The sequence below is a fragment of the Amblyomma maculatum genome, chromosome 1 (assembly GCF_055883805.1).
Source record: "Amblyomma maculatum isolate TAMU_Amacu chromosome 1, ASM5588380v1, whole genome shotgun sequence".
In the NCBI taxonomy this organism is placed as follows: domain Eukaryota; kingdom Metazoa; phylum Arthropoda; class Arachnida; order Ixodida; family Ixodidae; genus Amblyomma; species Amblyomma maculatum.
Genome location: NC_139344.1, coordinates 216,341,886 through 216,366,752, shown reverse-complemented (window position 1 = coordinate 216,366,752; position 24,867 = coordinate 216,341,886). Strand labels below are relative to the sequence as shown.

Genomic DNA, 24,867 nt, shown 5'->3' with positions numbered 1-24,867 from the left:
TCATATATCGAACTCAATTTCACCGATCATTCGATATATCGAACTCCGCACCACGCACTGGAAAGTGTGCCTTCCCTAAAGACGATCGCATCACCCTTGGCCGTTTGCCGCGTGACGTTTTCAAGCCACGCGCGGAAGGAATGAGAGGGGACAGTTCGGCGACGGCTGGTCTGGGCAGCGCCGCGCGCCAACGCATGACGTTTGCAAGCCATGTGCGTGGGTGTGCCCATTCTTTTGCTGAGCTATCTCTCTCCTTCAGCACGCGCAATGCATGCGCCAAGCCAGCTCAGCCCGTTTTCAGACAGACGTCGGACGCTTTCTCCGGCGTGTGTTGCGAACCCTCTGCGTGCGGCGGCGGACGTGGCTATGGCGCCTGCGGGTGTTAAGAAGCGGCAGCTCTCTCTCTCTCTCTCTCTCTCTCTTTTTTTGCGAGAGTCATCCTTTTTTATCGTTGTGCTGTACGCGCGGCGTAGCGTAAGATATGGCGGCTGCGGACGTTAAGAAGCGGCAGGTGTTTTTTTTTTTTTTTTTTGCGGGAATGTTTATTTTTATTTTTTTATCGTTTATCCTTGCATGTATGAATCGGCGAAAGCACGCGATCAGCTGCTGCGATCATGACGCCCGCCCCAAGCGCGGCGTGATAAATCGAACCAGGCTTGTGCAATCGAGCCATCACGGGCACTCTGCCAAGTTCGCTCCCCGCCACCGCAGGAGCTATCAAGATAAACGCGCCCTGACGTTATCGCTGCACAGCATCTTGGCACGCTGCCAATGAGCTATGGATGAGACGACCGAAACGGACTGACGCGCGCCATCGACATGCAAGCGAAAATGCTCGCGATTTCTGCCGCCGCAGCGACACAGAAACTTTGTTGTGAGCTGCCGCGGTGGCTCGAGCGGCGAGAGGGACGCAGTTCCAACAAGTTTGAAAATTTTCGCTCTGTCGCTGCTGCTCGTCGCTGAGATCACTGAGATCGCTCAGTCGCTTGCATGTGAGTGAGCTGGCCTTAACGCATTTTTTTTTTTTTTCAAATTCTCGGGTGCAAAAGTGGAAGGTGCGTTCATTATGCGAGTGGGTTGATTACGCGACAAATACGGTATCGTTTTATCGCATTGTAAGTGCCGTCACAAGCCGATTTTTGTATATCGAATTATCGATATATCGAACTATTTCGCGATCTCCTTCGAGTTCGATATATCCAGGTTCGACTGTATATGCAAGCCCAAATCCTGATGCCAGTATTTACATTTTTTCATGAAAGCCACTGACCGTGCATTTTCGTTCAGTGCCTTTGGCCTTTTATGATTAATGCCTTCAGAAAATTTCACACTGGCAACCTAATGATGTTGCTGGCCACAAGTTTGACAAAGACGAATCAGCATGCAACAACAGTTAGCAGGTGCACATGGTTTTATTTCAGGAACCATGCGTGTTGTTACACATGTAAACTCCACCTGTGTTTTATGCTTTAAAGATGACTTTGCCACCATGAGTTGTGTTTACAGCATACTGATTGTCAAGCTGCCTTGACAGTCGGGACCTTAACAGTTTGACTTAGCAGCTAGGTCTTTGACTGTCCAGCCACCAGTCACTGTTTGCATAAGGCGCCAGTGGCTATTTGTCCTTGTGACGAGAATCCCTCTTGAACTTGTACTGCCCATTGCGTAATATTGTTGTGGGTTTCTGATTAACCCCCCCCCCCCCCCCCCCTCTCTCTCTCTCTCTCTTAAAAGAAGAAACATAGATATTATACTATTTTTGTGATTATCACTTGCTGCTGGGAAAGAGCAGCGGTCTTGAGAAACCAAACGAAGACGCGCACTTCATACTATGAGGTCTGCCTCTGGACACAACGGTGAAGCCACGCAGGTTCTATACTGAGAAGCCAAATGAAGATGACATGTCATCTGTTGTGGCAGAGGTGTCCATCATATTGCAAGGGTTTTCCAGTGGCTGCCACATGCTGGCACCACTATGCCATGTGTCAACATGCACCTAGCTGCTTGCTTAATTACTAATTTTGTAATTATAACTTTTTTAATTAAATGCAGGCTCATTAAAATACAGTTGTAAGATACCACTTTACATAAAAGATCACATGGTTTATAAATCGCCTGCTTTTACCCAAGCCATGCAAGGCGTGCCTGCATTGCCTACCCCAAGGTTAGCATGTGCGACTGTCAATCCAACGGTCACAGGATTGAATCGTGACTAAAATTCTTTAAATTTTTGTCGTAACTGAAATCATTGACTGAATCATTTACATTGTAATTAAATCATTTGAGATACATTTATTTGCAAGACACATCATTAGAGGCGTGTGAATTGAATAACAAGTTCTTGAATTACTATTTGATTTGCAAAATTGAATATTTGGTATTTGGATACCCGAATATCTATATATTTTGCAACAGACTTGTCACTGGTGAAGGGGAGATGAAATACAGTAAAATCTCATTATTTCGACCTCTGTTAATTGAAAAATATGGATAAGTCGAGCAAGGAGCACGGTCCCAGCCGACACTTTAAATCTGTGGCGTTGGACACCCGTTAATTCGAACGGTGGGGTCACATCGAGGCACAACCTGCAAAGCCAGGGATTGTCCAGAGAGACCTCACTGAACATGAATGGCTTAAAGCAGTGGTGCCCGCGCACGTGAGGCATGTGCTCTGTAGCAAGCGCTATGGTGATCGGAAATACCCCATAGCCAAAATATAAGCTAGCAACATAGTTTCAGTCTTGCTTCTCTTAAATTCGTACCATTCTGCCAGCCAGCTGCGCCATTCTGGGCACTGCTTTGCATGTCCCTGGTCTTTTAGTTCTATTTTGGGGTGGCATCATGTCAGTTTAACACCTACAAATATGTACCTCCCTTGCATTCACGTGCTTCCTCCGTGCTTCAAGTACGCTGACCTGTTGCGTTTTGAGAATGCTTCACCACATGTGCGTCACTGCATTGTCTGTGATAAAGCATCCTCAAAATGCAATGGAGCCATTTGCAAAGAGGAACCACTGCTACTACGTTGCACAAAGAAAAGGGTCGTGGAGGCACTGATGGTTCTGGTCGACATTTGCGATAGTGTACACAAAGCAAAGCTCTCGATGAAATTGCAAAATATTGTCGCTGTCGTTTAGCTTTTGTCTCAAATGTATAAACATCCATATTCCATGTGTCCTCCAGATAAAATTGCTGTGAAGCAAATGGTTCTCAGCTGTTTTTAAGGACATTGGGTAATTCGACCTTTTGGATAATTCGAACATCTTTCAGGTCCCTTGTGGCTATGAGTTCAAGTACTGAATGGGCTGACTTCAGTAATACTATTTGAACCAGGCTCATAGTTCTTAGCATTGTTCGAGTTGCAACTGTGCTATAGTAGTGAAATTGAAGCTATCATTTTAGTGTGCCGTGTTTGCAAGCTTTCTGTAATTTTCAGGTGGATATATACAGCCTGGGTGTTGTGCTGACCGAGCTCTTGTGTCCATTCTGCACTGACCATGAACGCCTGACAGAGCTCACAAAACTTCGTAATGGCTGTGTGCCCACTGCACTGGAGGCCCACTCGAAAGAAACGGTATGAGATCTGAAAAATGTGTGCTTGTTTGTGTGTCTGGAATACCTTCAAGGCTTTTGTACGGAGGAAGCATAACAGCATTCATATGATATGGCACAGCAGCTGGCAAGGAAAGGACAAAAAGCTGTTTCTTTGCTGTAAGGATGGCAGCTTCACCTTAGCTAGCCGAGATAGCCTTACCAAAGTGACGTAGTCGCAAGGTCGCAAGTAAACCTGTGCACGGGCACGGGCTCGGCCCAGCTCGCAGGCCTGGCTTTGCTCACTTAGAACCACATTGTCTAAGGGTCAAGCAAGGACCAGAGTGTATACGTCTTGGGCAGGCTGGCTGGGCTCCTCGATCTTGAGTGCACGCAACAAAAGCAAAGCAAGCTAACACCCCCTGCGTGCGAGCATTCATATTCTCTTCCAGCATTAGTCAATCTCTCCTCCTTGCACCGTAACCATTAATGGATTCACTGTCTGCTGTCGATGGCCAAAGAGAAGGGTTGCTTGTCGACTATTGAGTTTCAACTTTCGCTTCTCCCACTAGCACCTATGTTTAGGTATACATTTTAAGGTTTGCGCCCTGCCGTCATCTCTTCCATGCTTCTGCAGTGGTTTGCCCTGGTCTCGACATAGCCACAGTGGAAGCGTATTCACACATATTCAGAGTGTCTGCAGCACGCAGAGTTTCCTCTTGTTCCTCAGCACAGACAATGCAGCATGGCCCCGACAATGTGCCATGAAATGCATTTGTTTAGAAAAAAAAAGATGCGTAACACTGTCGGGGAAGCAACTCCTGCTACCGCCGTGCCTATCTTTGCCGCCGACAACACCGACATCCCTGCTTTCTTTAATGTACTTGTATTTGTGACGTGTGCCGCCCTCACTGATGCTACTGTCATGTATACAACTTCTGATCATTGTGTGCATCGCAAATATGTGCTGCTCTCGCATGCCGTGCTCACAATATTTGGTGGTAATACAGTGCAGTCCGCTTATAACGATATTGAGAAAGCCTGAAAATTCGGTCGTTATAACCAATTATTGTTACATCTGGACCGGCGAGAAAAAAAAGTTAAAAAAAAAAAAAAGCGCACCCACGTATTTTTCCATGCATGTAGGCTTGCTTACTTACGATGAGTAAATCGGATTGAACAACGCTAATTATTGTAAAGAGCGCCAAACACTTTATTACAGTATACATCAATAACCATAAAATAACTTAAGCATACTTGAAGAAGTCGGAAATTTGCACTTGCTTGAGCAGAGCTGAAGCTTTTTGTATGCATGAAACCGATTAGAAAATAGATGAACTGAAGGACATCCTCAGCCTTGATGATCGTTAAAATTGTAGAGTGCAAATGTCCATATTTTTTCATGAGGCTTCCAACCTAGAAACCCTGCCAAAAATCTCGAGGAACTTGCCGTTTCATCTTGTGAGCCATCACGCCGTCCGTCAAAATGGGGGACCCGACGTAGTTAGCCGATGGGCGGAGCTTGACATAGCTTGACATCACATAGACAGAAAAGGAAAATAAAAATGCTAATGCGAACTTTTCAGTACATATATTTTTAGCTACGAAAGGGTTTTACTAACTCTTTCGTGTAGTAAAGTTTGGGCGCCATCAATGACAACCAAACAAGTCACGTGGGCATTTTGCAATTAAAAAAAGGAAAAAGAAAACTAACAGATCTGTGAGCGCCAAGCACGCTTCCCCGCTCGCGCGCAACCTGTCTCCTCCTCCCCTTTTTTTTCTTAGAAACTTATGCATATGACCACAGCCGAAAGTGCGCGCTCAGTGGCTCATCCCTATGTCCCTTTTTGCTTAACCCTCTGACCTTTTGTGATGACTCATTTTTCAGTTCTTTTCTTTCATCTTTTCCTAGTGTAAATAAATATTATTTTACTATTATTTATTTCGCTGGACTAATTGGTTAATAATGCTTACAAAGGTGGAACCAGTGAAGACAGACTAAAACGTAGGCTCAGCGTTTCCCTTGGGGCCAAGATCGTCAACCCCTGCTTTATATGGTCCAGTTTCCCTATGCCGCATTGATATAAACCCAGTTCCGATTTCATCTGCTGATCTGCAATGTGGCATTTGTTCAGCTTAGGTTTACAACCGAACCACTTTTTCCCAACTTTAAACATCCCTGTGTATCGATGGCCTGTTGTGTATATGTATATGATAATCTCCAATTGATGCAAGTGGCTGGATAAGCATTTCAATCCTTCATTTCAAGGAGTACTCTGGCCTGACTTCATAGGCTGACTCGCATTCACGCAGTACTAGTAGAAGCTCAGCTTTTGACAAATTTGTGAATCACTGTCCTGATGCGTGTCACCTGGAGCTCCAACCTATTCAGGCCACAACTCAGTTGGCCCATAATTTTGATCCAGTGGTGCCTCCGTCGCCAGCACTGCCATCACTACTATTACTTCAGCTGCAATGCAGTCACTGATGGCCAACCTCTCACTTGCGTAATTGGCACTCTCACCAACAAGGGTTATGACCTGGCTCCTTTCATTAAGTGAAAAACTATGTGTACTTCAAGCTTACATCTCTGTAAATACAAACAGTGCATCCTCCATGTCAGGGCTTGCTTTTGTACTAAAGCACATCTTGTAACTGTTTGAAAAAGTGGCCATGATTAGATTAATTGGCTCGTAATAATCTTAATTTGTAGCCAGCATGACATTTTGGCAAAGGTAGCTACATATTTGAAAGAAAAAAACTGTTTATGCAGCTGCAACGAGCTGCTAATGTTGAGCCAGCAGGTGACTATGGTCTGTTTGCTAAGCTTTTCTTGTCACGCACATTTTGCCAGCATTGCAACATTAAGAAAAGCTAGCTCCAATTAAGCACGAGTGATCAGATTTTGAATTCATTAAACATAACCTTTACGAGTAGTGAATTGCTAGAAATTCATATTCACACAATCTTTTGCCATCACTTTGCTTACTACCTTTAGACCTCCAAATCGAAGTATCAGAAAGACTAGCTGATTTGCATCTGCTTGCCTTTCCATCTGGTCCCATATGTGATAGGCGACTGATGTGCTGGAAAAAGAAAAGCACATTGTAGCTGAATAATTGAATCTGCTTGCTGACATTCGAATAGAAGCCACTATCAACGTTCCACCACATGTCGACATTTTGGGCTTATAATTTGTACCTGCATGCCTAGATCATGTCAATGTTTGTACCAAGAACGACCAGATATTTCTGCTCATGGTATTATGGTGCAGTGATAAAATAGCGGATGAATATTTATCCGAGAAACTGTTGATGGTCTTGTAGCCATATGTTCATGTATTTACCTGTTTGGCCAATGTAATTTCTCCAACATGTGAAAGGTATAGCCTTTGTCAAAAGTTTAGAGCCCAGAGAATTTGCTTTTAAGCCGTATATTATGAGTTCTTTAACAATCATGGAAGTCCTAGCCATTGAAAAGGGTAGGAAAAAAAATCTTCTTTTCTTCAGCAAGTTTGCAAACCTGGAAATGCATTACAAGCCACATAATATGGCTCGGAAGTAGACCCCATGGGCTCTGAACCCTTGACAAATGGTGTGCGTTATGTGCAACACCTGTACATTAAAGGAAAGGTACTGCATGCTTAACCTGGCATCTCCTGCTACTTACGCTTGGTAAATCTTGATCTTTCAATTTTTGTCGACCTTTTCAGAAATGCTACCCAATTTGATGGGTGCGGAGAGCACCACTCCCACCATCATACCCATTTCCTACTAGTTTTAGGCGATGCGACAGCCCATCAGTGTATGTCGCTACGGTAACAAGATTCTTAAAAAAGTAAAGTCGAGCGAAAAACCAGATATGCTGGGGGCTCCCCAAAAACAGAAAAAGAAATTTCCGTTCAATCCTGAGCAAATGCTGTCTGATCACTTTACTGTTCGGTGTAGCTTTTTGTTGCCACAGCATGCTGCTATCAAGAAACCAGGAAGTAGATGTGTAGTTGTTTTTGAAAGCAAGCTTGACTTGTTACAGCATTACAACAGGCTACCTTTCTTGAAAGCGGTGGATTTCACGTTCACAGACGATATGTAGTGAGCCTCTGGGACAAATAACGCCTCATCAAACTCGTCAGGAAGCGGTACTTTGTCACCGAGGACATAGCCAGGGGTGTCTGAGTAGTTGACGGCAGTAAGTGCAGACTCTCTGGCCTTCACTGCCAATGAAATTAAGCAGGATAGCCTTCCATAGGTGTGCGGCTAGTGTAGAACCACTCGACACCACTATGCAGTTCCAGAATGCCAGCTCCAATTGCGCCTACTGACAGCAGAGGGACCAGGAGACGACGGGGACAGCGGCGGCAGCTGCTAGAGATTTGCTATGCTCATGATGGATGTAATAAGGCCACGTCAAGGTCTTTTAAACTGACACCTTCGTCCTCAAAATGTTATCACAAAATTCATGAAGCAACATGTACACGTAGCGCAGCAACAGGGTGTTCTATATTTCCCTTCACGCGTGCATGTGTGCGCATACATAGCCTGTACTACTTCTCCGTCTTCATAATTACTTCAGAAACTTCACAGCTTTCCTTGAGAATTATTTGCACACCCAAGTAGCAATAATTGGAAATAATAGAAGCAAGCTCAGGCAGCCGGCCATTAGAATTTCTCAGAGATAAAGTTTAGCAACCTTTTATTCAACTTAACGATCTCAGTCGTCATTCTTCACAGTGAGGTTTTAGAGTATGAGATGACGTGCTATCAGTATCCCATGACATTAATTATGATCAAGCTGTGGCTGGATTTCAAATTGGCAGAGCAACTGTTGTTTGTGAGTTGGCATAGGAACAACCTAATTTCTACCAAACAAAATAAAACTGAATTAGTATGCATCCATGATCCACTGAAACTTATTCCTGTCACCAGTCTGCTTCTTCATTCACTGCAGTGTAATAATAGTGCCTACCTTTTTTGTTTTATACCTTTCAAGCAGTCATCTGGCTAATGTTCGTGATCGGCTGCCCGAATAGCTTGTCTGCTATATCCTATTTATGCATTCTGCCTAATTAATGCAGGAAAAACAATAGCACATGCATTGGCGTACAGCGTGCTGCGATATGGAATTTGTTCTTTTTACTTGTGCTCGTGCAACGAGGTTTATCATTTACTAAAATCTATAATTTGTGCTCTGCTATAGATATGCCAATTACTAACAATTACTGCCTTTTTTTGTACTCTCGTATGCCTTCGGTCACATTATTACATAACTAAGCGTTACTCTTAAGTATCGGCAAAATAAGGAATTCTGCCTCCCTATATGTCCGTGCTCGAACATTCACAACCCCATGACTGTTTTATTTTGTCCACTGTGTGGAGAAGATATGGCGAACCTGTCCATGCTTTCTATCTGCCAAGGGTTTTGAATGATTTGCCAACTAATGTTTTCTCTTGAAGCAGCCAGAAGAATGTGATGCCTGTTCTAAACTTGTGTTCTTTTTTTTCCTTCTTATTTTTCTTTCTGTCTATTCTCTACTTTTACTTTGCTTGTAAATTGAGTGTGGCATATGCTCCGACTTCTCATGCTGCTGGACACCTCCACAAGCCATTTGTGGAGGCCTGTATACACACCATGGCATTCCAGAAACAAATAATTCAGTCAGTAAAAAAATTGCATCATATTATGAGCATTATGTGTGCTCAGTGCATTATGAGTTACTGCAATTACTCTCTGTACAGATGTTTTTGATTAGTGCAAAAGCTGTATAGTTACATGACTGTGAACTCATTTTTGACCCTTTAAAATTCAGCTTGTTTAGCGCAGTGATTTACCGAGTATTCTTCATTCTGATAGTGCTTCAATCTTTCTGGCAACCAGTCACTCAGTAAAAACAGTGAGTGCGCAAACGTTACAGTATCAACTGTCCATTACTAGTGCCCAAAGCAGAGCGACGTGAGTGAATTTTGAAAGTAAAGGATGCCACTTATTAAGTTGGCAGGTTCATAAGGTATGTAACGGAAACCGCGCATGTAAGTTCAAGCGCTCTTGGTTTCAGTATGCTGCATATGCTGTGAACCTTCACCACTGCGATTTGCGGCCACCAAAAACTGTTGGACGGCAGCTTTCCTTATGGGAGCATTTGATGTCTCAAGAAGTTCGAGTTTAGTGCCTCCTTCATATTGTGTTTAATCACACACATGCCCACTCACGAAAGCTACCTGCCGTTACTGTAGTGTAATATGCAAAGCTTCGGAATTTATGCATGGCACAATTCTGTTTATTTCTGACTCGCACACTGCATTGACGCTTCCCTTAACCCATATTCCCTTTGCTCATATATAATGTAAATGAGATATCTTGGTGTACTACTGCTTCAAGAGTAATCTACATTTCCTTTACTGTTATATATGCATCGATGCATCGCAACCACCTTGACGTGTTGCATTCATATTCGTTACCCTGCAAGATGAGATCACAAGAGGCTGCCTCAAGAGCAATGCCCTACAGGCATCAGGCTCTAGGAAATGCCAGCTACGAAATCGTACGCACAGCCCACAGATTGGTGTGCATGCCCCTTTTCATGCAGAAGCCACTGCCAAAAGCTGCTGAATGAGCAGAGGGCACTTGTTTCAATACCGCAGCTAAATATTTATAACCTGTAAACGCAGTGCATCGCAACAACTACAGAGGCTAGCAAAACCTCATATGATTGGTTATTTACATTGCTCGGCTTGGCTTCGCTCGGCCGACACCGCGGCCGCATTAGCCAACCTTCAATTCCAATTAGTAAAGATATTTAACAAATATAGGCACTAAAAAACCTAAAACTATAAACAAAAAAGAAAGAAATGCAGCTAAAGTTGCTTAACGCTTGAAATGTCTGTAGTTAGTTATTTTATGACGTGAGCTGAATTCAAGCTCCGCCCATCGGTTAACTACGTGCAAAAAACGGGTCCCACATTGTGGTTGCCGCCATCTTCCATGGACACAGAATCGGCGATGGCGATGATGATATGGCCGCAGCAGCACCCTTTGCACAGCTGCGATTGCGATGATGTGCTCATTTCCTTCTGTTTTCGTCGCATGTGTCGTGTTTTCACATCATTGTGTTCTTAATATTTTATCTTTTAAGCAGTGACCACAGGATGGTAAGGTCTCTAATTAGTCTAAATCTGAATAAGGAATGGAACAGATTAGTAAGAAAGAAGTTCAACAAATTTTTGGTGAGGGACAGGGCAGAAGAGTTCAGGATCTTGCTACAGAATAGATATTTAGCTCTAACCGAGGATGATGACATTAGCCTAGAAGCAATGAACAATAATTTCAGAGATATCATTACTGAATGTGCTGTAGAAGTATGCGATAGGATAGTTAGAGAGGATACCGGTAAGCTGTCTAAGGAGACGAAGGATTTGATTAAGAAACACCGAAGTATGAAAGTTTCCAATCCAACAAACCAGATAGAATTGGCCGAGATATCAAAGCTAATCAATAAGCGCAAGGTAGCCGATATAAGGAAGTATAACATGGAGAAAATTGAGCATGCTGTAAAGAACGGGGGCAGCCTTAAAGTGGTAAAAAAGAAATTGGGCATAGGCAAAAACCTGATGTATGCGATAAGGGACAAGACGGGCAATGTCATCACGAATATGGACAAGATAGTCAAAGTAGCCGAGGAGTTTTGTACAGATCTCTACAGCAGCCAACGAAATCACAACAATAATGAGATTGGTGGTAGGGAAATGCAGTTAGACGTTCCGCCAGTGACGAAGGACGAAGTTAAGAAAGCATTAGAAACTATGAAAAGGGGGCAAGCAGCTGGAGGGGGATCAGGTAACTATAGATTTGTTGAAGGACGGGGGGGATATCATGCTGGAAAAACTGGCCACCCTGTATATGCAATGTCTGGTGTCATCGACGATACTGGGATTATGGAAGAACTCTAACATTATCTTAATTCATAAGAAAGGGGACACTAAGGACTTGCAAAATTACAGACCAATCAGCTTACTGTCTGTTACGTATAAGGTATTTACCAAAGTAATCGCTAATAGAATCAGGGCAACTTTAGACTCCAACCAAGCAAAAGATCAAGCAGGTTTTCGGAAAGGATACTCAACTATCGATCATATCCATACCATCAACCAGGTGATAGAAAAATGCTCAGAATATAACCAGCCCTTATACATAGCATTCATTGATTACGAAAAAGCATTTGACTCAGTAGAAACCTCGGCGGTCATACAGGCATTTCGAAATCGGGGTGTAGACGAGCCGTACGTGAAAGTGCTGGAAGATATATATAGAGAGTGCACAGCAACCATAGTTCTGCATAAAAAAAAAGTAACAAAATTCCTATAAAGAAAGGTGTTAGGCAAGGAGACACGATCTCCTTAGTACTAATCACAGCTTGCTTAGAGGTATTCAGAGGCTTAGAATGGGAGCAGTTAGGGATAAGAGTAGATGGAGAATACCTCAGTAATCTGCGATTTGCTGATGACATTGCCTTGCTAAGTAACTCAGGGGATGAATTGCAAAGAATGATCGATGACCTAGACAGGAAAAGTAAAAAAGTAGGCTTGAAAATCAATATGCAGAAGACTAAGGTAACGTTCAATAGCCTAGGGAAGGAACAGCAGTTTACGTTAGGTAGCGAAGCACTGGAAGTAGTAGGTAAATATATCTATTTAGGACAGGTATTAACTGCAGATCCGGACCATGAAAGGGAAATAACAAGGAGAATAAGACTGGAACGGAGCGCATTCGGCAAGCACTCCCAAATTATGACTAGCAGCTTACCGTTATCACTCGAGGAAAGTATACAACAGTTGCATCTTACCTGTACTTACCTATGGGGCTGAAACATGGAAGCTAACAAAGAGGGTTCTACTTAAGTTGAGGACAACGCAGAGGGCTATGGAAAGAAAAATGGTAGGGATAACGTTAAGAGATAGGAAGCGTGCAGAGTGGGTCAGAGAAATAACTCAAGTCACTGACATTCTAATGGAAATCAAGGAGAAGAAATGGGCATGGGCAGGACATGTAGCGCGAAGAAAGGATAACCGATGGTCGCTTAGGGCAACAAACTGGATTCCAAGGGAAGGAAAGTGTAGCAGGGAGCAGCAGAAAATTAGGTGGGTGGATGAGGTTAAGGTTCGCAGGGGTCAAGTGGATGCAGCTCACACAGGACCGGATTAATTGGAGGAATATGAGAGAAGCCTTCGCCCTGCAGTGGGTATAGTCAGGATGATGATGATGAATATTCAATCAAATTTTCGTGGTAAACACCTACAAGGCGGCAATAAAGCTATCATTGTATCCAATGTACCGTCGATAATCGATCATTATATCTGGTTTATTTTTGCATAGGGGCAATGGGAAAAATTATAAATCTCAAAAATTTGATCGTTACAAGTGATATATCGCTATATCTGGTATCATTATAAGTGGACTGCACTGTAGTGTCCCACGACTTTACTTCGAGGAAAATCGCTTGGCACTGTTGATGCCAGTGATCCCGCCGACGCCTCTACTGTTCTTGATGACCCTAGAGCGCATCATATTACCGCCCTCACTCCTCCCATTGGAGTCACAGACTCGACGCCATCTCACATTTTCAACTATTCTGTCGACGCCTCTCTGCCCCCTACCCAGCACCTCCACCAAGTGTAATGAGGCTGATTAAGCAATTCGCACTACAGTAGCCTTACTGACACGTTGCTGCTGCCAAAGCCTGCATTCCTCTGAGCAGGTGCGAGCTTCTTCGTCTTCGCAACTTAGTCGCTTTTGTCATCTTCTTTGCGTTTTTCTCTATCCGTCCTACAATATATATGGGGCGGCAAGCTGATGAAAAGAAAACAGAGGACAGAAAGATGATGTTCGATGACCGTGAGATGACGTTTAATGAAAAGTTGGCGGGCCTAGCGCGAGCGCGCCTGCCCACGCCACTGCCCGCTTCTTCCCCGGGGTCACCGAGCGATCGTCCCGATCGTGGACAAGGAAGTTTCTCGATGTTGATGAATCCATGGCATGACGATGGCCGTGAGTGGATCGCTGAAGAGGAAGAAGGAAGAAGACAACTGCTTCACGCCATGATGATTCTCTGATCAAGCCTGAGCCAGGATGCTTTCGGACCACTGGTCTTCAAGATTTGATGGCCGAGGCACGCACCGCATGGCATGGGCAGGGGTCATGTGTTCATGTGTGGCGGCGTCTTAGGTTGTTGGGGTCTCAGGTCGGCAAATCGGGTCAGTAGGGTCATATGGTCATCGGCTCTCTCACTGTGTCTTGTGGTCGTGTGGGTGGCGTCTCAGGTCAGTCTCCTTTGCCATGTCTTGTGGTCGAGGTGGGGGGACGGGGCAGAGGAACGGCAAGATCGCGTTGGGTTCGACAGGCTGCGGAACAGCCAGACGATGCGCCCCATGGAACTCTCTGCCGACGGCGCAAGCAGACACAGGGCGCCAAAACTCCAGGCTAGGGTGATGAGGGATGATGATGTACCCAGCGCCTCCAACCAAATGTTACGGAGCGGCAAGCCGATGAAAAGAGAACGGAGGACAGGGAGATTATGTTCGATGACCGTGAGATGACATTTAATGAAATGTTGGCGGGCCTAGCGCGAGCATGCCTGCCCGCACCACTGCCTGCTTCTTCCTCGTCTGTAACCATATATATATATATATATATATATATATATATATATATATATATATATATATATAGCCAAAGACTTCAGTCATGTGTCATCGGCCCAGGCCAGAGCCGGGCTTGATATCAAAGAACAGGGCTGGGTCAAGCCGGACGCAGTTTGTTAAGCTAGCATAGGGCCCAGGCTCATAATTGTAGCCTGTGCACAGCTCTAGCCACGAGTGATATGTGCTGCATTAAGGTTGATTTGCTCATTCTAAATTCTGTGGAAGGTATGTCACAACAGCTTTTAAGTTTCATCGCGACATTTCATTTCAGCATGTCTATTAAATGTGTGCATTTTGCTTTGTTGGCTTCATTAATGCAGGATGTGCATTAATGAAGCCAACAAAGCATCGGCAACCTGAAGTGCCCAGGCAGTGCTGCAGCTGCTTAGAACACTACAGGATTGAGAAATTTTACACAATGTACACGTCTTTTTTTATTCATAGCTTTCCATGTAACTGAGCTCCCAGTGCATCTCAGTTATGCCAATGCATGCTGTGCTGACAGATCAAGAACTTTAAGCTATGAATTTGCATGTGGCACCACCAAATAACTAAGTTCTGCTCCAAAATGCATCCTGTGCTCACTAGGCTTTAGGTTATGATGTAGCTGTTGGCATGGGAAGCTTCATTGCAGGTTTCCTATAAATTACCTAGCCTCTCATTAACTTGGCCCTGCTGCAGTGGCTCAGTGGCTACATCACTCGGCTCCTGAACCCAAGGATGTGTGATCGAATCCCGACCGCAATGGCCACATTTCAATCAAGGCAAACCACAAGGCGCCTGTATACAGTGCAATGTCAGTGCACCCTAAAGAACTTATGGTGGTCGAAATTACTCTGGTGCCTTCTACTGTTATGTCCCACAAAGCCCATGTTGCTTTGAGACATGAATTTCATATACCATATCGTCTCGTTAAGTTTAACGTGGGTGCAAAAAATTCACGGATGTGATGAGCAGAATGAGAATTTTGTGTTATTTCTCCAAACTAAAAGGAAATGAAAATATCTCTGGTGTGAACAGCTTCATGTGTTTCTCAGCTAAGATGAGCGTTTGCAGCAACTGCTACTGTGGCACCTTTGCATAGCATTCTTAAAGCAAACAGGGAATGAAAAGAATAAATGTCTTCCCCACACATTCATACTTGCCTGAGGTAAGTGTAGCAGGCCGCACATGTACAGATTTAAAGAGATTTAACAAGCCAGGTCCCGTCTCATGTGGCAGACTGAAAGGTACATCGTGCCCTTGATTTTGCAGACTGCGACAGCCGCGCCAGAGAAAGAACAAAATGGAGAAAAAAAATTTAAAAATGTGTTATGCCTGTGTCATCTGGCTAACCAGTAAGGTACCTTCAGTGTGTTTGAGATGAAAAGAAGCAAGGAAAAAAGAAAGCAATTATCGCTGAAGAGAAAATGAAACAAAAAATATGCCAAAAAGTTGCACCAGTTAAACTTCCAAATTGGACAATGCAATTTTGTGTCGTGTCATCAGTCCTGGGCTCACTTCATGCCTAGTATTCCTTTTGCAGTATCTGCAAGGTTATTTCATTCCATTCGTTTTTTATGTAAGAGATAGATGAACACATCTGAGTTGTTCACGCACCTTTTTTTTTTTTTTGTGTGGACCTTTCATTCATATTTGCCTCCTCCCATCCATTTTAACTGTCTTTTTTTTTTCCTCCTATAGTCATGCACTAACATTATGACTTTTGAGTGCTCGAGCAAATGCATCCTTCTTCCCGCCAACGAAGACACAGTTGCCTTAGAGAGACTGATCTGGGCATTCAAACAGAGTATTTGGGTCCCCCTAAAGTTTAAGTGGTATTTAAAAATTTAGAATTGCTGGTGCAATTGCGAATGTCAAAGTACCATATTTTCCAGTTCATAACCTGGCCTAAAATAAATTCTTTAAATTGTTAGCAAGCAGCACATTCAGTAAGCAAAAATTGTATTGCAGGCAGTAAGACTCTGGGCCTTTCATAGACCATGTAGAATTCACCTTTGAAACTCGTCAATAAACTTTAAGAGAAATCTAGTATGTTGGGTTTGACAAAAGCTCATGATGTCATCATTGCCTTCATAAACTGACACCTCTGCTGCAGCAGTTTCTAATCCAGCTTTTAAGAAGCTGTTGATAGTAACTTGTTCAGAAGTTACTTTGCCACCTCTGGCATTATTCACTGAATTTTCGTGCATTTACGATAAGCAGCTGCCTCGAGTAGCATTTGCCTTTATGTGTCTCAAAACTGATTGTCTATAGCAGCTAATTTCTCAATGTGGATTAGCGCGGTAAAATGTTTCAGGTGCAGTCGGGTAACTTAATTGTTTTATTTTTCCTTCTTCTGGTCATTTTTAGCTGTGATAAACACTCTTAAAAAAAGTGAAATCATCTATAGCCTGCACTTAGACTGCCCAGCAACTAAGCTATGCTTAAAAAGACAATCGATGCAAAAGCCGAAAAAAAAAATTAAGTGCTATTGTATATGTGTGCTATGCACTCGCCACAACTGGACTGAATACAGCGGCAATGCAAACCACATCCTGCCATAGCATCCATTCTAGCCATGCTCTTAAATGTTTAGATTTCGGCATCTGATCCACCATGCATTGTGCCAGGTGAAGGACCTATGCTGCAAACTGCAACTAGCAGGCCTTTGAACATGCACTAGAGAATAGGAACCAGAGAGCAGGACGACAGTTCAGTTTGAGCGGCGAATTGATCCAGGAGTGGTGCTCTCTAGATCTTGACTAGAGTGCTTTGGTCAATGAATTAAGCCCTCTTGAGATGGTGCGAAGAAGGCATGCAGACCATTGCCTGCGGAAAAGGGCAGCCATGAGAAAGCACACTGGTCTGAGCTTGAGAATTGCTTGTGTGCTGCATCTGCCACAAGCATGTATATTTTCATTGTGCTTTGTGGCGAAGGCATCTTCAGCGCATTTTGGTAGCACTTGTCACAGTACAGGCACTCCTTACACATTGGTGCTATTTGTGTGCGACTTTATTTTATTTTTATTTTTTTTTTCTCTCTGAAAAACTGCTTTTTGCTGAGTGGTGTGATTTACAGTTGGGTGTGACTTGTAGACCAGAAAGTTTGGTACAAAGAAAAAAAGTTGTAACACGTGTGTATTGTGCTACAGATGTTGGCAATTTTGGCCATGTGCCACCATGATCCCAGAGAAAGACCAAGTGCAAAAGAACTTTTGAATTCACCACTATTCATTGCCAAGGACAAGGTGAGTCCTTGATTGAAAATATATGGTGTCATATGGTGTCAAATTTTTCCATACTTGGCCACCAAATGTTTCAGAAAAAAAAAAGCTATCACTTCTACAGCTACCCTGCTGCAGTAGCTCAGTGGTTAGGGTGCCCAATTGCTGAACCCAAGGATGTGAGTTGAATCCAGGTCATGGCAATCACTTGGATGGAGATGAAAACCAAGGTGCATGTCTACTGTGTAATGTCAGTGCATGTTTAAGATCCCAAGGTGGTCGAAATTTCTGGAGGCCTGAAACACAGCTTCCCTCATAGCCTGAATCGCTTCAGAACTTTAAACCCTCTAGAACAAAACTAAACCAAAGTTCCCTAGCTGATAAAAGTTTGGTTAATCTGGAATGTACATTTGTGGTAAAGATGAGGTCTTCTTGAAGTTACTGGAGTAAAGTGGAGTTCTGGGCCAGTTGGTAGGGCATGATTTGCAGGGAGGCTTAGCGTGAGACGGGGACTGAAGAGGCACACAGGACGAGCGCTAACTTACAACTGAAATTGGAAGAAAAAGAAATTGTATGAGCTCGAGGAAATATGTACGCATGATCAGCTAAATTTGGATGAAGGGGATAGATGAGCCAAACTGAACCAAGATAATCTAGGGCCATCTGAAGACAGATAAAAGATGGAAAAATACCGGAAGCATACGAAAGAAATTACACAGTATTTAAAACAAAGCTTCCTTTTTCAACAGAACAACTGACACTTCACTTATTCACTTATTGGTTCCTAACCTATGAATAAATTATGCCTCTTGCTAGCTCTCCTTTAGAATGGCCAAGAACTTTTGTTTTTCTGAACAGTGGATGGCATATGTAGCTCAAACAATGCTTAGGCAGGTTGTTAGATTAGTATGATTTAAAGGATGCGTGTGTTCCCTTAAGACATCGACTAGTCTGGCCTATATAGATGCGGCCACAGCTGTACGTAGTGACCCTATGTGGAAAAATTAGAAAAATGTCTCTGTGCGTAACTAGCTCATTGCTTTCACTTTTGCTTTTTGTATACTAATTTCCACTCATGATTTTATCCTGCATCCCAGTCACTCCCACGCTACTACTTTTTTTCTATCCTGCTGGGCTGGTGCAATGGTTAGAGTGCTCGCCTACTGTGCGGGATCGAATCCCGGCCTCGGCGGCTGCTTTTTGATGGAGGCGAAAAGCAAGGCACCCATGTGCTGTGCGATGTCAATGCACGTTAAAGAACACGTTAAAGGAACCCAGGTGGTTGAAATTTCAGGAGTCCTCCACTACGGCGTCTCTGAATCGCTTTGGGACGTTAAACCTCATAAACCACTACTTTTTTTCTTGGCACGGTACCTTTTCCTTTTCTGATGCTTCCGGACAAATTTTTATGGCTCTGCAGCAAAGGCTATCCAGGAAAGGGAAGGATACAGGCCTTTGTACTTGTGGCTTAAGGAATAGGGAATAGGTACTTCGTTGTTAGTGTTGAATGTGTGGAGGGGTGAAAGAAGAGATTTTGTGGGTTTGCTAGTGCTGAGGTGCCCCCCCTCCCCCAGCCGCAGGGTGGGGAAGGGGGGGCACCTCAGCACTTTCTATTTCCTGCCTAGCCTCTGCCAGAGCCACAAAAAGCTGTCAAGTATAGAAGAGGTTTAAATACAACCATTTGTGCATTAATTACTAGTATGTGAACTTGATGCCAAAAAAGAAAAGCCAAAGTAAATTTTTGTACCTTTCGATCACACTGGGATAATGTATACCATATTTACTTACTTAATGGACCCACATTTTCTTTTTAAGAAATATTGAGGTCAGTTTGGAGGAAGGTACATTACCCGGAAAAACTTGACTGTTTTTTGTTTTTTTTTTTGCGAGCGCCAACGTTTATTCTTCCACCCATTAATCAACGAAAGCACGCAGTTAGCCACAAACATGATGCCTGTAGCGGTGTACACTGTGGACTGCAGCAGCATAAAACAACATGCTAACGACCACCACTTTTTTTTTTCTTTTGAAACGAAACCTTCATTACGCCAGGTAGTTCGAGCCATCGGGTATGCACGGCTTTCACCTTCAAGTGACCTTGACAGATATTGCGCCTTTCTTTTCTAATAACCAATTTACGATGAAAGCGAAACCTTTACTACACTAGGTATAGCAAGTATTTGTGCGACACTAAATTTGCCCTTCTAATGACCTTGGCCTAATTAAGCATGGGTGTTCATGATTTCCTGGTGTTCACCCAAATGTATAATGCACTTTCCTTCCCTCAAAACCTAAGTTAAATGGAGAGGCAGCCCTGGGTTGTCCAATGTCACCTTGAACAACCTTGAAGGTCTGAGACGAATACTGCACCTTTCCTTATAAACCAATGTACAATAACAAAAAAAAAATAAAAATATAATCTTGACCTGGTTAGGTGTAGGTGTCCACTATTCCGTGGCAACCACTCAAAAGTATAAGGCTCCTTCCTTTCCCCAAAACCTAACTTAAATAAACATTATGAAAAAACTGCGGATGGAAAAGCAAGTGTTAAACAGGCTATCGCTGCAACAGTCGTAGGTTTCGCTCTTATCACTAGGTTCAAGCCATGCTTAAACCTCCGCAGTTTTTTCAAATTCTAACAGGCGAAATTGAGAGGTGGATTTATTTTGCGAGTAAATATGGTATATCACTAAAAGCAAGATAAAAGATAATGCATCCGTAGGAAATAAAGACAAAATTGCATGTGAAATAAGCGCTTAAGTATGTCCGCCAAATTCCCCCCAAAAAATAAAGCCTGAAAAGCTGAACCCTGAGTTATAAGCTACAATCTACTGAAATATCTGAGTGCTCTAACTGCATTTTTCTTGTTTTAGACATTGCAAATGTTTCTATCCACAGTACTTGCATAAGTTTGCATAAATTGTGCAAAAAAACTTGCATTTCATGAACAAAGTTCTCAATTCCAGTTTCCAGGAATTCTAGAGAATATTGCTTCCTTCCTAAGGCTGTGTAATTATCTTTTTCAGATGATTGAGGATTTGAAAGCTGAGTTGAAAGAAAAAGACAGACAGATGAATTCTATGGCAAATGAAGTGTCTGCCTTAAGAAGTGAAATTGCAAAGCTGCAGTTGGAACTGAAGTGGTATCAAAATAATTGCAGCCCTCTCGTGTTTTCACACAGTGCCAACTAGTAGCATGCTTGTTAAATATTTAAGACGTGTAGCCACATCATGTGTTCATTGATTCTCTGTGCCAATGCCTTGTGATAATAAAATCATTTATATTGATTTTCTTTCAAATTTTAACTTTTATGCTTGAGTAATGCTGAAACAAAGCTAAGGGGGACATATTGTTTTATTCAGATGTGGTTGAATAGGTCTCTGCAGTATAATCAAAGGCTTGCAGGTGATAGGGGGAGGTGACAAAAATTATGGTATGCCCATTCATGCCTTCTGAGTACACGGAATAATATGGGACAAAATTTGTGCCCCTTCCCATTTCTGTTGGGAGGCTGCTACCCCACCGGTACATTTTGCATCACCTAGCACCAGCCCTACCTGGAGAAGTAAGGCCATCTAGTTACGGATCAAGTTGTCCATGCTCGGTTGTAGATGCTATGCTTGGTTGAGCAGGATAAGCTGCTAGCGGCCCTGTGTAACTGTGTCCTTCCTTTTGAGCGCTTGTTTCCAAATAGTTTTTTTTTAAGGAACGTTGATTTGACATGACTCTTGCAGCTGCACTCAACCTTTTGCATACGGTTGTTGCTGGCTGCACAGCGTGCCTGTGCGCATGCAAAATGTCCATTGGGTAAGCAACGTGTGTTCAGAGTAAATAAATGGTACAGCTGGAAAACAAGATATTGGATATTGGAACATCGTGCTATGTCGACACAGTCATACTTCGGCAGCTTTTGAATGCACAGCATCGGATACAAATAAACCAGGTCCTGCACTGTTTGCACCATGCTGCACTTATAGGATTTTCGGCATCGCCCTGCGCTGCTGAAACAATTATTGCTGTCATTCTGCACTGTGAAAGAAACCTTACCCACACACGAAGTACTACAGGCTTTTATAGACCTTTTCACGACCCTTGAAGAAACCGGTTTGAGTGGGCTGAGAACCAGGTGTGGGGGTAGAATCCGCAGCTTTTTTCTGTGTTATGAGCACAGCCCAGTCTCCAATATAGCAGCGCCCTTTGGCCAATTTTGAAAATGTCTATAGTTTCAGTTTGTTTTTGGCTCTTGGCATTGTAGTTAGCTTGAGAGAACTGCCTGGCAACGGCTGTTTTAGTTCTGTCAATAATTTACTGTGTGCGCACGTTTGGGAGTGTCGAAGCAGAACTGCTCCAAAATGATGGTGGCCTCCATGGCAACTTTCACAATGGGAACAGCATGCAAATGCTTTCCAGGGACAGCATACAAAATGCGGGTGGAAACACTGGAAACGGCAAAGTCAAGAACAAGCTAATTTCTGTGCGACCGGCATGCAAGACGACAAGCACAGCCGCTGACGCAAAGCTGAGGAAAGTGAAACCGAAACTGTGTGGTCTGGAATACATTTTTTTAGATAGGACCGTGTGGCACTGCACCGTGAGAGCAGTGGCAATCGTTTGGGCCCGCTCCGTACCATGCAGCTTTCTAACTGTATTAGGAACATTGGTTAAGAGTGATATTTTTGAGTCTAGGGGCGGGGCTAAAAGCGACGGTCTACACAGTGGTTCATTACAGCCACATTTATTGTGCCTTCGGCTGATGGCACTCATGGAACTTTCTATGCATTCGTTCAGTGCCGTACGTATGGCTGGGATGAGCACGACACGACTGCGGCACCGTGCCAATGTGAAAACACACAGTAAAGCATGGTACAATCTTGCCGTGCAGCACATGCTAGCAAACCGTGTTGTCAACTCAGCCATATTTACTGTTCACCTTACAGTGGCCGATAGCAAGCTTTGACGAAAGGGAAAAAAGAGACTAAGCAACTCAAGGTGGCATATTTTAAAGAAATGGTGAATATTTTACCAATGTATTACTCGCTACAGTCAGCAGCCACCGGCCGGTGACCCGTGCTTAGCCAACACTACTTATACCCGTGTCACACGGCCACTGTAAAGGCATTTGAATAAAAAGACAAAAGTTTCATCCGCAGACACACAACAGAGTTCAATTGCCTTTCCAGAAGCGGTCTTCCATAAGCGTAGATCGCCGATCTCTTTTACGGCTGGAAAGGAGTAGCCTCCAGCCCTCTGAACACCAATGATTGTCTTTTAATAAATAAAAGAAGCAAAAGTGAATTTTCGTGTCGCGTTTATACATTATAAAGAAGTTTTACGCTTTGCAGAAGGTTAACTAGGCTTAATAATGTAGTTTTTCTGTACCACTCGTAACCAGTTCGAAGATATCGCGTGGTGACGCTAACCCCCGATGCGTATGCGCGCCATCTTTAATTTAACGTTTGTGAACATACTGTAGTTACATTTACTATAAACGTGTAATAACACACGTATTTGTATGTTTCGATACGTCGGTTTATTCCGAGTGGTTTTGTTCCAAGATCTAGCGCCACGCTTTCATAGCGTCCTCAGTAGAAAACGCTAAAAAGAGATCGCCAGCGCTGCTATGCAACTCCTTTTGAACAGAAGTCTTTCAATTCGCTAAAAATGCTTAGGTGAAAGAGTTCTTGCTTACTCGTGTGACACAGGTATTAGGCATTTAATCGATTGCTTATACAGCTCATTCGGACGAAAAGCTGTCGTCATAGTAGTAGTAGTTGTTGGCACCGATTGTCAGAAGTAATCGGGGGCTACTGAAAAAAAATCTTGTCGTGGTAATTTGTGATTATACTGATTAATGACTGGTGATGACAAATTAATGAAATTAGTATAATGAATTGGTTCATTAAGAATGAAAAAAATTGGGAGACTGGGTTCAAAGGTGTCAAAATACTCAAAATGAGAAGTCGTTTGATGGTAATTAAAAAAATGTGGAGTGTAATTGATCAAATAATGAATTGAGATAATTGCAAAAATGGAAAATGTGATAGGTTCAAAGGTGTCAAAATGCTCAGAATGAAAAGCCAATACTTGATGCTACGTGAAACGACAATCTTGAAGAAGTTTGCGTTGTTACGATTCGTCGCCGTCATGTACGACAACCGACGCGGCCGCAGCGCAGCATCAGTCTAAACAGCGAGCATTTCGGCCATTTCAGTGCTGTGCAATCGGCCGTCCAACGCTTCCTCCCGCGAGCGTGCTGTAATGTGTGTGCGTGCGTGTGTGTGCAAACGCTGGCCAAGCCCGGCGCTCGAGAGAAAGAGCGTCGCCCTCGCCCGTCAACAGGAGATGGAGGAGTTTTTGTCGCACCACCGTGACTGAATCATCAGAGCTTACTCTGACATGAATTCTCCCTTTCCCTCTGAAAGCAGCAGCTGATTCTGCTGCGAGAGAGACTTCAGAGATGACGCTGAGCGTGTCAGTTTTCTCTCCGGGCCTGCTTCTTTGCCCATTCCTACGTGATGCTGAATTAAACGTTGGTTTTGTTAGTCGGCGACGCCTCGTCTTTGCCGGGACCGCTGATGCCTATTGCCGAGCCACGGAGCCGCAGGCCAACACTACCGATGGGGCCGAAGCCACATATCTAACAGCCTCAAACTCAGCAGAAAAGTGCACGAAGCATATGGCTTTAAGATGGAGTTCTCTTGCGTTAGCAATTGAAATCTCGATCGGATTGCCTTATCCAATAACTTAAGGTGTCTATCTTGACAGAAAGCTTCCCACACATGCCAGCGTGCCAATGCTCTTACTTTGCCACTATTTTGCCAAGATCAGCTTTACTGTAGAGGGGGACCACGTTTTGTCAGCCTTCGACTCCTTATCTAAAACTTGGTTTCCTGTGCTTGGTACCTCACAATATAAAACAATATAGTGCAACCGTTGAACTGGAATTTTAACTGACACAAAGCAGGGTTTAGATTGGAGGGAAGCTACAAGACATATGTCACACTAGTGAGGTCTGCACAGGCTGGGCCCGACCCACATATGCTTTTTACCTATTGAGATGGGAGGGTAGCATTGAAATTCAGCACTCTAGCTAGGTGCTTGGACCTTGAGTAAGACCAGCTGCCCTGATTCGACACAGGCACATTAGCTAATGACGACTTTATGAGAATGCTGTGTCTATATATGACCAGCAGATATGAAGTACTGCTATGCATGCCGCTAAGGCGAGAGTCGCACCAGAAACCACTCGCATATTGTTATAGTGTATGCCATGTCCGAAAAATAGGAATACTTAGAGGAATAAATAAAACATCGAGAGTATGCGCAATGCCTACTTGAACTGCCCTTCAGCACTTCAAACTCACTCTAAGACAGACTCAATATTAATAATAAAACTGACAGTTGAGGTTAAATTAAACCCAATCCGCCTTTTTCACAAG

General features: G+C 43.5%; 1 protein-coding gene across 1 annotated transcript in view; it reads left to right on the top strand.

The window, feature by feature from the left end:
- The window catches only part of LOC146205611 (eukaryotic translation initiation factor 2-alpha kinase 1-like), a 95,841-nt gene extending 75,126 nt beyond the window's left edge, over positions 1-20,715 (top strand). Inside the window, exons 14-16 of the mRNA XM_084590298.1 lie at positions 3,437-3,574; positions 17,357-17,452; positions 20,455-20,715. Coding sequence (XP_084446424.1) covers positions 3,437-3,574; positions 17,357-17,452; positions 20,455-20,619 — 399 coding nt within the window. The 3' untranslated portion in view covers positions 20,620-20,715. The remainder of the gene's footprint in view (positions 1-3,436; positions 3,575-17,356; positions 17,453-20,454) is intronic.
- Positions 20,716-24,867: the final 4,152 nt, after the last annotated feature.